This window comes from Ascaphus truei, chromosome 10, assembly GCF_040206685.1.
Source record: "Ascaphus truei isolate aAscTru1 chromosome 10, aAscTru1.hap1, whole genome shotgun sequence".
In the NCBI taxonomy this organism is placed as follows: Eukaryota; Metazoa; Chordata; class Amphibia; order Anura; family Ascaphidae; genus Ascaphus; species Ascaphus truei.
Window position 1 is genome coordinate 18638564 of NC_134492.1, and position 16541 is coordinate 18655104.

The window sequence follows — 16541 nt, forward strand, 5'->3', positions numbered from 1 at the left end:
TACAGCACACGCGTGTAAATAAGCTCTAGTTAACCATGTAAAGTAAATAAGAAAGGAGCAAACGGTTTAATACTTGATAAGGTATAGATTACATCAATAATGTTTTATTGATTGGCGTGACATAAAGGAACAGTTTCTGACGATTAGTGAGTTTTAGAAGGAAATCTATTTTAAATAAAAAAAATAATTCAGACAAGGTTCCATAAATAGTTTTTTGCAAACTCACTACAAGCAAGACTGAGATTAATACTTGTATCTATGTAAGGGGTGGTTTAAATGTTACAATTGTGTATCGTAATTTAGAGGTGGAGTATGCTGTCTAATGTTTGTCACCATTTAATGCTGACTGGCGCATTTAAAAGAATAAGGAGATTACCAAGAACGAACTAGTTGGCACATGTGTTTTCTGACTTTAAATTGTTATATTTTCTATTTCTTTTTATCCTACTAAGTATATGAACAACCAGTATATTTCATTTGGACTTCCCAAAATATTTTATAGGGCCACTGTTTTATTTTGCACCAGGAATATTATAGAGTGACACATTTTGTCCTTACAGGCCCACAGCAATGAAACCGTAGGGAGTATTCGCTGGAAGATAGCAAAGCATCTGAATTGTCCTATAGAAAACCTGCAGATATTTGCAAGTGAGAACTTGGTAAGTAAACAGTAATGCTCACTGAATAGGCTATACCTTTTACACAATAAGCTTTCATACATAGGGAATTGCTTGTGTAATAAATAATATATTATATTTGTGCGTTCAAACTGTTATTTATACACATTCTTAAGATCAGTTTACATATCTGCTTAACATTTATCCACGCTGCTTAGTCTATTAAAAATGAGTAAATGGAAGGAATCCAGAAATGAGAACCTTCCCTGAGCCGTGCTAATAATTGTCCTTGTATAATGTACACGGTGCTGTACATAAAAGAATGTGGAGGCTTGAGTCCCTGCCCTGTAGAGCTTAGAATCTGCTGAATCACGGACAACCACTCAGCAGCATCATTAGCAACTTTAACCACATTATTTCATATGGGACGCAGAGTGCTTCACAATTACAGTATAGTGCAGGGTACGCAGCGCACAGGATTGTTACAGACAGTCCCTGTCCTGATGAGCTTACAATCTATGATTTTTGTGCCTGAGGCACAGGGAGATATTGACTTGCCCACAGTCACAAGGATTTGAATCGGGTTCTCCTGATGTGTCCTTGTTTACAGTCAGTATCTTTACCGGACAATTAGGCATTTTGGATCTTGCCATTGCTTCGGTTTATATGCTTGACTACATCCCTCCTTCTATGCTTCCCCTAAAATGTCTGGATTTATTGTGATCCTGTTTTTTATGTAAGTGTTATTTTATCTCATTCATACTATAAATATTAATTACTCTTAATCTTATACTGATAGTGTTTTTTTTCCTCTTTCTGCGCCCTGCTATATGTGTCTCTTCCTTCGGTTGTTGCCCCGCTGATCACGGGAGAGTGAGGAGCTGCAAAGAGAAATTTATTCCCATTTTTGGGACATTACAAGATTTTTGGGACCGCGCGCACTAATTTTTATTTTTTCAAATGTATAACCAGCATTTCTGGAGTTGTAACAGCAACATTAAATTAATACCCTGCTTTGTTCCAGTTGACTGTAAATAAAGACCAAAAGCTGCTCCACCAGTTGGGTTTTTCCGATGAGCAAGCGCTGACCGTGAAAACGTTGGGAAGTGGGACACCATCTGGAAACTCTGCGGATGCCTCTGCCGGTTCAAGCAGTAGTAGCGGTTTCAGTTCTTCATATGCGATGGAACAGGTAGGCATGGGTCAAAAGTAAAGACTCACTCCCATTCCCTATCCCATTCCCTTTGTGCTCTACAGGCTTGAAACGCATCGCTACGGCCTCTCTGGCAGTGAAAAGGTTCATTCACATCCTACTTATCTATTTGTAGTTAATGTAGTTCTTAATGATCTTGCCTTGCCATCAGAAATAATTACTCCACAAGGGGAGCTTGTTGTGAATAACATTCTTAATGATCTTGCTGGAAATTTACTAGAATAAATTGTCCTGACTATCAAACGGTCAGCCCACCCTATAGAAATCCTGTGTGTCTGTGTGTCTGTGTGTCTGTGTGTCTGTGTGTCTGTGTGTCTGTGTGTCTGTGTGTCTGTGTGTGTTTTGTCAGGCTATGCCTTTAATTGAAGCAGCATCAGAAATAAAATTTGCTCTTGAATATGAAATTCAAATCTGCTTCATTAACATATTCTGTAGGTAACATAGAAGAGCCTCTGTTTGTAGGTGAATAAAGCTATGTACATTCTTTACTACAAGAAGTGAAAAAAAATTTTTTCCTGATTTAAATTGATTTGACGCTCACAATATGTGGAACACTGTAAAACTTGTTTTGTTTAATCCGCAGGAAAAGTCGCTCCCAGGAGTAGTGATGGCGCTTGTTTGTAATGTTTTTGATATGCTGTACCAGCTTGCCAACCTAGAGGAGCCAAGGTAATTGGCTTTTTTTTTGTGTTTAAAATGTGATGTAAGTTTATTAAATGTTTATTTACAAGCTGATATTTTAGTAATTATTTCCCGCTGGAAGAGGGAGCAGGCAATTTCTTTTGAAAGCGGCAATCCCTTTGAAACATTATTTTCATTTTGTGAAGCTTGCCTAAAGTGGGGAGGTCCCTCCAATTTATGGTCCCCCGATCTCCAGTCGTCCCCCCCCAGCTCCCAAGATATTTGTAGTTTTTGTCTGGTCAGTTTAGACAAAAATACTAGAAATGTCGCTGTGAGGTCACAATGTCCTCTTTGGATAACGTTGCGAATTTCTGCTGTCCGCCAGTGCGAGCCCCTCACCCTGCAGCCATGTTATGTCCAATGGGCGAGTATTCTTCAGATAAAGATAAGGAAAGCCTTGTGAGTAGCGGGGCTGCTGTTTTAGTATGCAAGGTTAATTTCTAGTGACAACTCTGAGCTTTGATAGTTTCTTTACAGCTAGCATTATTTTTTTATGTATATTACTGAAATAAGTGTCAATATTTAACACACCTTAAGTTGTAGGCTTTCCCGCTGTCACTTACAAATCCTCCCGAACCCTTTTTTTCCCCCCCTCTTCTCATTTATCATTTTATTTTCGTATCTGTAATGTTCTATTTCATATTAATGGCAAGAAGTGGAACACTTTTAACAACTGTGCTCAGGCTTGGGCTTGTCCTGTTTCACAGTTAAGTTTATACTCCATAGGATAACCGTGCGAGTACGGAAGCTTCTGCTACTGATTCCAACAGACCCAGCTGTACAAGAAGCTCTTGACCAACTAGATTCTCTTGGAAGAAAGGTACGTGCAAAAAATTAGGCTCTATCGTTTAACACTTTGTTGTCTCTGGTCTCTTCTATTATTCAATTTCAACACCATCTTTAACACACCATCGAATTTCTACGCCTTTGCCAAGGTGTTATATTGTCATTCATATAGTAACCCGAGTTGGGACCTTTTACTTGCAGTACATTTATCCCCCAATGCTTTTGCTTATTCCACTCAGAAGACGCTACTATCAGAATCTCAAGGATCACAATCTTCAAAATCACCATCTTTATCTTCAAAACAACATCACCAGCCAAGTGCCAGCTCTATCCTGGAGAGCTTGTTCAGATCGTCTGCGCCCGGCATGTCTACTTTTAGGGTACTCTACAATTTAGAGGTAAATATGATTTAGTATAGAAGGTGTTTTTTTTTTTTTTTGCACTGTTTATAATTATAGGCCGCACAATGAAAGGTAACAATATTTATTTTGCGTTGGCCGGTTTCTTGGCCCTGATGGCCGGAAGTGAAACGCGGTATTGATACCTGAGTATTTGGGCAATTGCAGCACTTATTTGGCTTTTGATAATATTTTGTAATGCCGAAGAAATGTAATCTCCCTTAAGTGTCACGTTGTTGCTATTTCCTCCATATTCATTTATTTTTTGTTTTCATGACTTAATATCCTCTTCTGCTCGATGCCCCAGATATGCATGCAGTGACGCCAAAGCGTTTCTCTTGATAAACGTTTACTCGTAGAAGGTCATCCTTTCTGTATCTGTGTGAGCCTTTGTGTTTGCTCATTGCGCAGGTTCTGAGCTCCAAACTAATGCCAACTGCCGATGATGAAATGGCAAGAAACTGCGCCAAGTCATTCTGCGAAAACTTTCTCAAAGCTGGAGGCCTGAGGTCAGACATTTTTGCGTTCTTGGTCAGGTCAATTTGTTTGTGTGCGAACCCCCCATTACTGCACAATGTACTTCTCTCTCCTGTCCTCCAGTTATCTTTCTCACTTACTGCATCCTCATTAGAATACCACATTGTCTCCTTCCCCAGTATCACCTGGGAAGCTATCCCCTGAAACTACTACTGAAGACTGGCAATCACTTTTTTAGGCTAAAATACCTTTTTCCACACCCCATGAACACAGTGTCTTACTGTTCAAATCTTCGATAGCTGCCATTGTAATTAATGGATCCATAAAGTGGCTGGCAGAGGAGAAGAGCTTTTATTAGAAGGCCCTGCATCACTCTGCAGAGGGACAATGGTAATATAAGGAATAACTCCTTAGTCTTGTAGATTTGATACCAGATTAATTTGTTTATTTTCTTCTAGCCTGGTGGTTAATGTCATGCAGAGGGACTCCATTCCATCTGAAGTGGATTATGAAACAAGACAAGGAGTTTATTCCATCTGTCTACAACTTGCAAGGTGTGTACCAGTGGTAAGGCCAGCGCGAGATGACTCGTGATCAGTTATAATTCGTACCTGTGCGATATCCTGGTTTGTTAACCTTTCACCTCCTGTGCAGGTTCTTGTTGGTGGGACAAACGTTGCCAACAACATTTGACGAAGACCTGATGAAAGATGGGGTTGAGGGACTGTCTTCAAGACCGTTCCGTAATGCAAGCCGTCAGTCTAGTCGTCAGATGTCCCTTTGTGGAACTCCAGAGAAGTCATCCCACAGGCAGCTGTCTGTTTCTGACCGGTCATCCATCAGGGTAGAGGAGATTATTCCCGCTGCTCGTGTTGCCATTCAGGTAATCATCACTTTGAGTGTATTTTTTGGGGGTTTGTTTGCTTTGTCTTGCGTGCTCTTAGGTCATTGTAAATTCTACCCAGGCCGCCCAACTTCATATGTGCTCGTCTATTTGCCGCCCACCTTTTGTATACTGTTCCTAGGTTTCGGTGTCTTGAATGCTAAATCTAAAGCACCCTAGTGTTCAGTCTAGTACGTGTACTCTTGAGCATTTAACCGAGTCATTATTAACACACACATACTAGCCTCTTGTTTCTGTCACTTTCTTTAGACCATGGAAGTGAATGACTTCACATGCACTGTGGCGTGCTTCATGCGGCTTTCTTGGGCAGCAGCTGCAGGAAGACTCGACCTTGTTGGCAGCAACCAGCCTATAAAAGAAAGTAACACTTTGTTCCCTGCTGGGATTCGCAACAGACTGAGCAGCTCGGGTATGGTGCCAACCTATGGCGGTTTCATTACATCACGCTCATGCTGAACTAAAATATTTACCAATAAATAGATCATTCTCGCTTTGTAACACTTGTATTGCAATGTGAACACACAAATGCATCTTGTAGAGCAGTGGTGCTCAACTCCAGTCCTTCGACTGAGCCACTGATTGAGGCATCTGTGCTGATGCAGGGATATCCTTAAAACCTGACCTGTTGGGGGGGGGGGGTGTGAAGGGAGGGTGTCTGGGGAAGGGTCAAGAGGGCCGGTGTTGAGCATCCCTGTTGGGTGTGTAAATTACTTTAGTTTTCTTCTTTAACACACTTTTTTTAAAGTACAGGATGTGTTGAGTATTTGTTTGAATTCGTACTTTAGTAGAGACGAGCAGAATAGAAGGGATCGTGTGAGAGGCTGGATTAGGGATAAAGCGTAAAACTAAAGATTAGCCGATGTGATGCATATTGTTCGACACAGTAAAAACAAAAATCTGTGTTTGCAAGAATGGGTTGTAATAATAATATTGATGAATAATGTTCTGAAACATAATGGAGCACAACCGTGATAAATACGCCATATTCGGTCATTGAGAGAACCAGTCCGTTTTGAGTTAGTTTTTTTTCTTGCGCACTCAGGAAGCAATTGCAGTTCAGGAAGTGAAGGGGAACCTACATCACTACATGCCTGGATCTGTGTAAGACAGCAGTCTGTATCAACCAAAGATACCATCATTGCTGGAGAGGCCTTGTCTTTGCTAGTCACATGCTTACAGCTGCGCAGCCAGCAGTTGGGTAAGACACGATTATTCTTAGTTCACTGCATCAGTAGATGTGGCACCAAACGCTTTACTGCCTTGTACCCTGCATGCGTCTTTCACAAGCAAGGTTTAAAGAAAATGACTTTATTTTGGCAGCAAAAATGGGTGTGTATAATTACGTTTGCGACTGTATATAACTTTCTAGTTATAGAAGCTACTCCCACTCCCCCAGGAACAAAATGCTTTCTTTCCATGCTCACTACATGTATTGTCATTTATGGCCAAACATGATTTAACGTTTTAAATATTTTGTGCTTAGATGTGTTCAAAGGGTTGGTTCAGTTAGCCTGGGTTAAGCCTTAAATATAATTTCGTTCATGTCTGTTATGTTTTGCTTCTACAATGCTGGAAAATCAATATGTCTCAAAGAAATGGAAGCCTATGGCCCATATTTACCCAGCAGCTTTCTGCTGTAACACACCTTCAGGTGCTGGAAAAAACCTTGTAGCCCGTTTACCCCAATAGACGGTAAGGGTTCTTCCAGCGTTGGAAGGTGGCTTGGGGCAGAAAAGTGCTTAGTAAACATTGCCCTGTATCTTTCTTTTTCAGGCTCTTTTTATAACTTGCCTTCTGTTGCTGACTTCACCATTGATATTCTTCTTGGATCACCAAGTTCTGAGGTGAGCACTGTTGCTCTGAGTTCATGTAGTTGGGACATCATTAAAAGTTGAATGATTCATTATACCAGGAGTGGCCAACTCCAGTCCTCAAGAGCCACCAACAGGTCAGGTTTTCAGGATATCCCTGCTTCAACACGGGTGGCTCAGTCATTCTGTCTGAGCCACTGGTTGAGCCGCCTGTGCTGAAGCAGGGATATCCTGAAATGCAAAAATAGACGGTGCAGCGCACAGACAAGAGTGCGTCCAAGGATGATATAAAAATTATTTCTTTGAGGCCTTTAAAAAATGGAGGTATAACAGATCTACGTGTTTCGTGCGCGTTGCACTTTATCAAGGACAAACCACTTTACCTGACCACCAGCAGCACGCCTAAACAGGGGCACAGGACAGAGGCACAGGACAGAGGCATTTGCATGTTTGTGTGTATATCTTTATTATTGCTTCATGTGTTTATAATCGTGCTCCTAGGACTATCCCAATGAGGTTCTGAGGAGTGGGCTTAGTCCCATGACTCTTCCCTCAGGGTTATATTGTCCCTTTTCAGGACTTCATATCACTTCAGATTCATTTATTCTATATATAGTATACCGTGAGGATCTGGCGCTTGAGCGCTTATACCACTAAACCTTTTTTTATACTGAAAATCTGCATTTGTGTATGTTAAATAGAGCCATCTATTCTACAGTATAATCCCCATTGCATTTGTAATTTCTGCTTAATAAAGGTCTTCAGTCTTTGTCCATTTTAACCAATGCTTTCAGTTCTAAAGCTGTAGACTGGACAGACGTTTGATTTAATGTCTGGATGGACGGCAACTGTTCTTGGTTTTCCCCTGTTGCTTCATATTAAAATGTTTCAGCGCTGGAGGTCCAGAAATGCACAAGTGCTTGGCTTTAGTTTTCATGGGGTATGTATTTATATGAAGTTATGTTAGCAAATCGACAGTAAATAAAAATACCACTTGTGGTGCGTTTGCATCTTGTATAAGCCTGCAACCTTGCCTTTCTTCATGCTTGCACTGCAGCCAGGAATTCTGGGTAAAAACATGCAAACCTGTCTGAAACATGCAAATGTACCCTCAAGTGGTATTTTTATTTACTGTACACGGGTGGAGGGTTTTTGTCACTTTTTTTGCCCATCATAACTTGTTTAATATCTAGTTACTAGCAAATGTACTAATCCTTAAACTCATCACTACTGTTCATGACTGATACCTCTGCAGTGGAAGGGTAAATGGCCTAAACATAAATGAATACTTCACATAACTTCCTGTTTTGTTTGTTTTTAAACCACAACAGATCCGTCGTGTTGCTTGTGACCAGTTGTATACTCTTAGTCAGACAGATACGTCCTCTTACCCTGAAGTCCAGAAACCTAACCTCTTTCTGCTGGACATCATTCTGTCGGCACAGCTACCTCTCTGGTCTCCGACCAGCATTATGAGAGGCATTAACCAGAGGTATGTGAAGTGACTGAAATATAATACCTATACCAACAGATTTTCTCCTGCTCGTTGAACAGTGACTCAACATGTCAACTTTTCAGACCTATAATCTTCTATATTGAGATTGAATCTCCTCATTGTAGGACCGTCAAGGGAGAATCCCTCCTAGGACCAGCAAGAACTTAATCCAGTGACATGATTAAGGCATCTAATATGGGTACCTGATACCCTTTTTACCCAAATCTGACACCTATAACTATAAGCATTTATTTATTTATTTTCTAGTAGACTTGGGAGGGGTTTTATTTCCCCTGGCTGCTCCTTTTGTGTGATGTCACGGTGTTCAGTAAGCACTTTTACATCCAGAAACCCCCCTCCCCACCTCCCCTTATCTTTATTGGGGGTTTTTTTTTTTTTATAAGGACAGGGTGGGATAAAGATAACCCTTGATTCACAAACACTTCCCCATTCAGAGTGCCCTAAGTAATTCCACTGGGGCCAACTAGGTGGAATTGTACCTTCAAGCACCTCATTTACTAAACTGTACTAGTGCCTTCCACTTACCTGGCAATACTGCACACTATTCCATTGAACACTATTTATGCTCCCTGTTTTTGGTCCACAGCTAATTATAACCACAAAAATGATTTCACATTATGGATCAGAAAAAAGGTTTAAAAAAAAAAAAGATATATAATTGTTTTTGTATTGCGCTGCTAGTTTTACGTAGCGCTTTACAGAGACATTTGGCAGACACAGTCCCTGCCCCATAGAGCTTACAATCTAAGATTGTGGTGCCTGAGGCACAGGGAGATAGTGACTTGCCCAAGGTCACAATGAGCCAACACTGGGAATTGAACCAGGTTCCCCTCAGTGACAGTCTGTGTCTTTACTCACTTTGCTCCCTGACATGTTGACTTGGTGAGAAAGGATCACTCCTGGGTGTAAATCTGCAAGCATATACATGAATTACCTTTACAAAGGGCCATGTTGCAGGCACCTGTTTTACTTTTGCCCGTTGACTACATTACAATACTGTGTGTGTAACTTGCTAACCCAGTGTATGTGTATTCTTATACTTTAGGTTGTTAGCCCAGTGTACAGAGTATTTTGATTTGAGGTGCCAGCTACTGGACGACTTGACTTGTAAGTATAGCAGAAGTGGTTGCTAATCATTTAGAGCACAGTCCTCAGCTAATTACTACTGAAGATCACGAGGCAATACCACACACTAAATGATTGCAAATGTCCCTCCTGCTATCCAAACACAGGTCTTCATTCCTAATTATCGTTGTGCTTTCTTCTTCTTTCCTCCCCCAAACACACAGCGTCCGAAATGGAACAATTACACATCAGTCCGGCACCCATGTTGGAGGATGAGATCACGTGGCTGGATAATTTTGAACCCAATCGTCCGGCCGAGTGTGAAACAAGCGAAGCTGACAACGTGTGGTTAGCAGGGCACCTGAGGATTATAAAGACTCTCCTTGCACTGTGCGGCGCTGAAAAGGAAATGCTCGGTGAGTGTCCCCAGACAGTGATAAGTCAGAAGTAGCCCAACTCCAGTCCTCAGGTGCCACCAACAGGTCAGTTTTTTCAGGATATCCTTGCTTCACCATAGGTGGCTCAGTCGAAGATTGAGTCACCTCTGCTGAAGCAGGGACTGATTGAGCCACCTGTGATGAAGCAGGGATATACTGAAAACCTGACCTTTTGGTGGCCCTTGAAGACTGGAGTTGGGCCACTCCTGGTCTAGTGACTGACTTATTCATCTTTGACTTAAGCCTGTTTGTTCGTATGTATGTGTGTTGCTTTTGTTTCGGTCTATATCACCTGATGTTAACGCATAAACCCTGAGAATGTTTTTTTATTATAGGTCCCTCTCTGATCAAACAGCTTCTGGATGATTTCCTATTTCGAGCTTCAAGAATAATATTGAATAGCCATTCACCAGCTGGCAGCGCAGCAATAAGCCAGCAAGACTTCCATCCAAAGTAAGACAAACATTTCAGCTTCTGTTTAAATGTGTGTGTTGGTGTGTATTTTATCTCCAAATTGTCCAAGTAGGGTGGAAGACTTGATCTGTCGACGATATTTTGCAATCTGTAAATTTTGTAGCAAATACTAAAATATTGTGCTACCATTTTTAATAAATCTCCATCTCATGACATTCGGTTGGTACAGGAAATGGCTTGCGGGTACCTAAAGTGTTACATATATTGATATTGAGTACCTGAGGCTGCATGACAGAAATAATTAACATGGATTGTGTCGCTGCTAGAGAGAAGTGTGCTGGCTTCCGTGGCAGCAAAATGTATGTATGTCTGTATAATTTGTATCTATATTGTATATATGTTTTAATATTGTTCCAAAATATTCTGTTCTTTGCCATTTTGTTAAGGCATCACTGGACCCTAGTGCTGAATCGGTTAAATGTTAAAGCTTTATATCTATTCTGTTTTATACCCATATAAGACTATTGTTTCGTTGGTACACAGTGTCATATATTGAAAATGTTCTTGGCTGTTTGTTCGACACACTGTTTTACAATGAGATTCTACAATTGATGAGTCTAGCTACTTAAGAAAATTGCCACTCGCATGTTTTGCACTATGTATGTATATTTTTATTTATATAGCGCTTCACAGCAGTAGTGCACATGACATGATATAATAGAAATAAGTGCTTCAGACATGACAGTAACAATACGAAGGGGGGTCCCTGCCCTGAAGAGCTTACAATCTAAGTGGTAATTAAGGGAGAACTTACAGAGACAGTAGAAGGGTGTTATGGTAAGTGTATCTGCAAGGGGTCTATGGAGTATGGAGAATGTGAAGTAGAAGAGGGTGGTCCACAGTATGACCTGCTGCAGAGAGGTTGAGTAATATGAGCAAAGTGTAATGATGTTAGTCTCTTGCAGCATGGAGGTCATTATTTCATGTAATTATGTAATACGTTCATGCCGATGTGATGCTCATTAAGAGACGTCTGTTTGGTTACAGATGTAGTACAATGAACAGTCGGCTTGCGGCTTATGAGGTCCTTGTCATGCTGGCTGAGAGTTCCTGTGCTAACCTGCAGCTAATTACTAAAGAACTCCTTTCTATGCACCATCAGCCTGACCCTGCGCTTACCAAGGAGTTTGATGTGAGTATTGCATCATGTCATCGTGTTGGCTTAATGTGCTTAAACATCTCAAATTACATCTTGGAGAACCATTTGGAGCCTAAGTGCAGAACTTCAGGAATGGATGGTTTCTGCTGGGCCTTTTCATGGGAAGTAATGGTTAATCTAGGGGTTCACAACTCCATTCCTCAAGACCCCCCAGGAGGCCTGGTTTTCTAGATATCCCTGCTTCGGCACAGGTGGCTGTCTTTGAGCAACTGATTGAGCCAGTTGTGCTGAAGCAGGGCTTTCCTGAGCTGTTGGGTGGTCTTGAGGACTGGAGTTGTGAACCCCTGGTAAATACTTTCCGATCTTTAGATTGTGGCTTTAATTGTCACTTTTAAAAGTGTTTTTGTTGAAGATCAAAAGCACTTTCTGTATCTGCAATCATTTGTTGCATAAAATAGGTAATGTTGCTTATAACTCATTTACTAGACTTCAGTTTGGGTTCTTATTACAGATATATTGATAACGTTGGTTTTGTTTATTTGCAGTATCTTCCACCTGTAGACAGCAGGTCCAATTCGGGATTTGTTGGACTTAAAAATGGAGGTGCAACCTGCTATATGAATGCGGTCTTCCAACAGTTATATATGCAGCCAGGTCTTCCTGAGGTCCGGTAATCAGTTAAAAGTTATTTCAGGGGACATTCTTTAGTGACATTATATAAGTTGTAATTCAGTCTTGGATAGTGTTCGTTACCGTTTAAGGTGCCCCCTTTAGAATTGTAAGGAGATGTATAAGGCCATATTTAAGAAGCAGTTCTACTCCGTACGACTCCTTTCAGCTTCATAAAATAACTTGCAGCTCATTGAACTGGGCCATAGGTGTCTTCCAGTGCTGGGTGGTGTTTTATGGACTAGCATCGCTTGGTAAATATGGCCCATAGTGTTTGGGAAATGGTTTAAACCAGGATATAGATATGGTCCATTAGGACTCACTTTTGTGCAGTCATAAAGTGGAAGGAGCTTTTCAGACTAGCTTCTCATCAGTGCATCTTAATAAGTTCATTACGCCAATTATGCACACTTCACTACAGTTTAATTTTTATATATGAAAAAATACAGTAAAAGTAGTGCAAAGAATTGCCAGGTTGAAAAACATATACAGTTAAAGGTCCGCATTGGGGAGCAGAGTTCTGAAACCGTCTCACATACAGGAGAGGCACCTGTCAGCTATTCACTTTGAAATAAAGTAATTGTGCCATGCAGAGAGACGCGCTTGTCAGCCGAATATCGCTGAGCAGAACTGCAGGACTACACACTTGTATATCATTACTATATCTGCAATCACTAACCCCATTGGACATGTTACGCAGACACATGGACATGTTACACAGACACACTTTGCTGTTTTCATGGATACTTTTGGGTATTTGCCCTTTATAACTGTGCCCAGTCATTGTGCTGCTTTTTTGCTCCTACATGTGGGGTAGGATAAGGTGCTGTTACAGAGACCTCCTTCCAGGTACCATGTGTGGGCTGTGTTAACATTAGGTGTTTACTTTTCACCAAGTCCTGCACTACTACACTGTGAGCTTGATCCCTTTATTTACAAGGGTCTCATATTGGTACTCTTGGAGTTTGCAAACGTGTGCAGAAAGTTATTGGGAGAGCCTCACATTGTTTATATTTATCACACCGCAGCAGGGTAAGATATTGTGATAAGTGCAAATCTTTATGTGCACCTTTTCTCCACTCCCCTTTTTAACTGTAAATGTTTTTGAACCTTGCAATTCTTTGTTCTGTATTTTTTCATTTATAAATGAAGTTGTAATGAGTGCATAATTTGAGTACTTTTTTTCTTTCACGTTTACTTCATTTTGACTCCTTGTACTGCCCCCTAATATACAATATTGACTTGAATTGGGGTATTCATTACAACGTTGCTTGTATTAAGCACTTAGAGCCAGGGGTGGATAACTCCAGTCCTTAAGGGCCACCAATAGGTCAGGTTTCTAGGATATCCCTGCTTCAGCACAGGTGATTCAATAAGTAGCTCAGTTGTTGAGCCACTTGTGCTGACGCAGGGATATCCTGAAAACCTGACATTTTGGTGGCCCTTAAGGACAGTAGTTGGCCTGCCCTGATTTAAACCAACACGTGTTGGTGTTTTTTTACATCTTAATAAATTGTCTGATTTTATGCTCACTAGTTCTGGTATTTGTACTCTGAAAAGTGCGTCAATTTTCTTCCACATCAGTTCGAGATCTAGAAGTAATAAAATCCTGGGCTGTGCCGCAAATTGTTTCCATTTACTGGTTGAGATACCACTTTATTGATCTTAAGAATGAAGCAAAGACTCCCATCAATACTTAACCTCCCCCCACCCCCCCAACATAGCAAGGCCCATTAATAGCTTTGTGACTTGCAGCTACTTGAGGTGACAAGACCTCTGACAAATGAATTGATGTTACTTACTATTCAAAAAATCCATTGAGCTTTTTATGAACCTGGAGAACAATAATTTTGTCAACTGCTCTAACACGTGTCTTCCGAAAATAAATGATCGCAAGAGTGATCCCGACTTACAAGTACTTTCTCATCTTTCCTCTTAAGGCTTTGCTTTCCATGGAAGATGACACGGATAATCCAGAGGATAGTGTATTTTACCAGGTGCAATCTCTCTTTGGACATTTGATGGAAAGCAAGCTGCAGTACTATGTGCCAGAGAACTTCTGGAAGGTATTTTCTTTTGCTCATTCAGTACAAAAAGCTTAATCACTAAGTTGCCGTTTTGAGTGTTCTACCCAAGGATTAATAACCGGATAACTGTTCTGTTCATTGGCTGAATACTTCAACTGAAGGATTTATAAATTGTATGTTGTAAAAAATAAATATATATATATATATATATATATATATATATATATATACACTGTATATATATCTATTAATATATTAATTCTCTGCAAGCTTTTTTTTTTTATAATAAAAGCTGTACCTATTTTATGCAATAACTGCTGTTTGTAGTGGATGAATGTAAAGGGGGGTTAAGGCTGCTCACCTAGTGTGGCACAATAAATTCATTATCTTGAAATCCGTGGAGCGCTGGATCTCTCTTTTTTTCCTGTTTGTAGTGGATGAGACAGGATTTAAGAGATAGCTGGTGCTTTGTGTCCTTATTCCCAAAATAATATGCTTTCATGCTAGTGAAGACACAAAATAAGAAATGGTGATTAAAAAAGTGACACCACACAAATAAAAATCCCACTGAGTACTTTCACACGTCGGGTTCACAACCCTGATTTCCCCCATTATCTCAGCATACAATGCTTACTCTGCAATCAGGGATTCTGGGTAATGACATGCAGATGAGCACTCGGTGTGTCACTTACTGAAACAAATTTGAAACCTATTCAAGAAGAGTGATAAAGCTCTCTGAAGTTTTCTGAAAAATGAAGTTGCTGATCTAGACGGAAGCTGCTTATTAATGTATTACCTCCCTTCATTTACTGTCTTAAGATCTTCAAGATGTGGAATAAGGAGCTTTATGTCCGGGAGCAGCAGGATGCTTATGAATTCTTCACCAGTCTTATTGATCAAATGGATGAATATCTTAAGGTAACTTATGGATGTCCCTCTGTAACCTTTACAAAGCTCTATTTACCATTGAAATACGTAAGATTGCAGATGTAACTCACTAATTGAGAAGTCTGCAGTCTTTGTGACTTCCTGCTGTGGGGGGTTCAGAACATGCACGGATTTCATTTTATCAGCCTTTCTCTACTAGCTGCTATCAATTGTCATTACCATAAAACATCAAATGCAAACGAATCTCTCATGTAATAACTTAATTAGGAGAGTCACTTCAGCATTTCATGTATTCTATTTGTAATCTAAACCAAAATCAAACACTTGCATGATGACACTACACATTAAAGTGGCTCCATATTTTCGTGCCCCTGCATCGTTTCACTTTTGCTGGATTTAAAAGCTTAAACCTTCCTTAACAAAACATTATTTGGTACTTGATTTTACTGGGTCCGTAACTTATTTTCTGAGGAATAAACATTTCTTAAGGAAGAGACGATCTCTGGTATTTTACTGACCACGCTGCTTTGCACAGTCTAAGGCTTTGTCCCCCCTGGCGCTGAGCGCGCTCATGCTTGGAGAGCTCTCCAAGCATGAGCGCCAGGTGTCCTTTACATTTTCCCGAGCGCCGGTGAGCGTGTGCCCGCGCATACGCGGTTGTGCATCGCGTGAGCAGGGATGTGTGTGTGTGTATACATCTGCATATGTATGTATGTATGTATGTCACCTCGCCAAGCACTGCCCGCTCATCGAGCTCAGCGCTAGCAGGGACGCAGCCCAAGTGTAAAATTAATTTTCTCCTGGCCGTTTATTTACCTTCAGACTTGACTGTCCAGGACTAGAAAGCACTTGGAGTGCTGCAGCATGTAGCCCTCTGACATCAAAATGAAGTGACTGTCATTGTATTGCCTAGAGTTACATTTAAACCTTTGTAAAAACTGTTACTGCAATAACCTCCGATTACACAGGGTTGTGTTTTCATTAATTAAACTTCAACATCTATGGCAGGGGCACGCAAACTTATTTATTTATTTTTTTGCGGCGCCCCCCGCTGCCTTACTACCTCCCTTTTTTTGGTCGCCCCCTCCTTACCTCAGCGGTGTCAAATGGTGTTGCCATGGTCACGCGTCCTGAAGCCGACTGAATCCCGGTAAGTAGAGGTTGCAGAGGCCTCACGCAGTCCCCCGGCGTTTAATTTAAATGCCTTGGGGAAGAGCACGGGACCTCTGCAACTGCCCGCACCCCCCCCGCCCCCCCCCCAAAAAAAATCTCGCGCCCCCCAGTTTGCGCACCGCTGATCTATCGTTTCCTTCCAAAGGAAAAATTTCTTCTTTTTTTTTTTTTTTTTTAATCTTTGTAATGTGTGAAGAGCGGGGAGTATTTTGTTTAATGGGCAGACTAGGCGTGCCAAGTGCTTATCTGCCGTGAATCTATTACTATGGAAACAGGTGTCTAATCTATAGTTTAGATTTGCATAAC

The 16541-nt window shown here is 40.9% G+C and overlaps 1 protein-coding gene across 2 annotated transcripts in view; it reads left to right on the forward strand.

The window, feature by feature from the left end:
* Positions 1-16541, forward strand: part of USP24 (ubiquitin specific peptidase 24) — a 101139-nt gene that overhangs the window by 57858 nt on the left and 26740 nt on the right. Inside the window, exons 26-44 of one of the 2 annotated variants that reach the window (XM_075616049.1) lie at positions 561-659; positions 1642-1809; positions 2414-2499; positions 3238-3331; positions 3540-3695; positions 4107-4204; positions 4631-4726; positions 4827-5055; positions 5326-5485; positions 6119-6274; positions 6850-6920; positions 8219-8379; positions 9449-9510; positions 9693-9884; positions 10241-10358; positions 11367-11511; positions 12024-12143; positions 14088-14213; positions 14994-15092. In XM_075616049.1, coding sequence (XP_075472164.1) covers positions 561-659; positions 1642-1809; positions 2414-2499; positions 3238-3331; positions 3540-3695; positions 4107-4204; positions 4631-4726; positions 4827-5055; positions 5326-5485; positions 6119-6274; positions 6850-6920; positions 8219-8379; positions 9449-9510; positions 9693-9884; positions 10241-10358; positions 11367-11511; positions 12024-12143; positions 14088-14213; positions 14994-15092 — 2436 coding nt within the window. Of the gene's footprint in view, positions 1-560; positions 660-1641; positions 1810-2413; positions 2500-3237; positions 3332-3536; positions 3696-4106; positions 4205-4630; positions 4727-4826; positions 5056-5325; positions 5486-6118; positions 6275-6849; positions 6921-8218; positions 8380-9448; positions 9511-9692; positions 9885-10240; positions 10359-11366; positions 11512-12023; positions 12144-14087; positions 14214-14993; positions 15093-16541 lie in introns of both variants that reach the window. The other variant, XM_075616048.1, reaches the window with a different exon arrangement.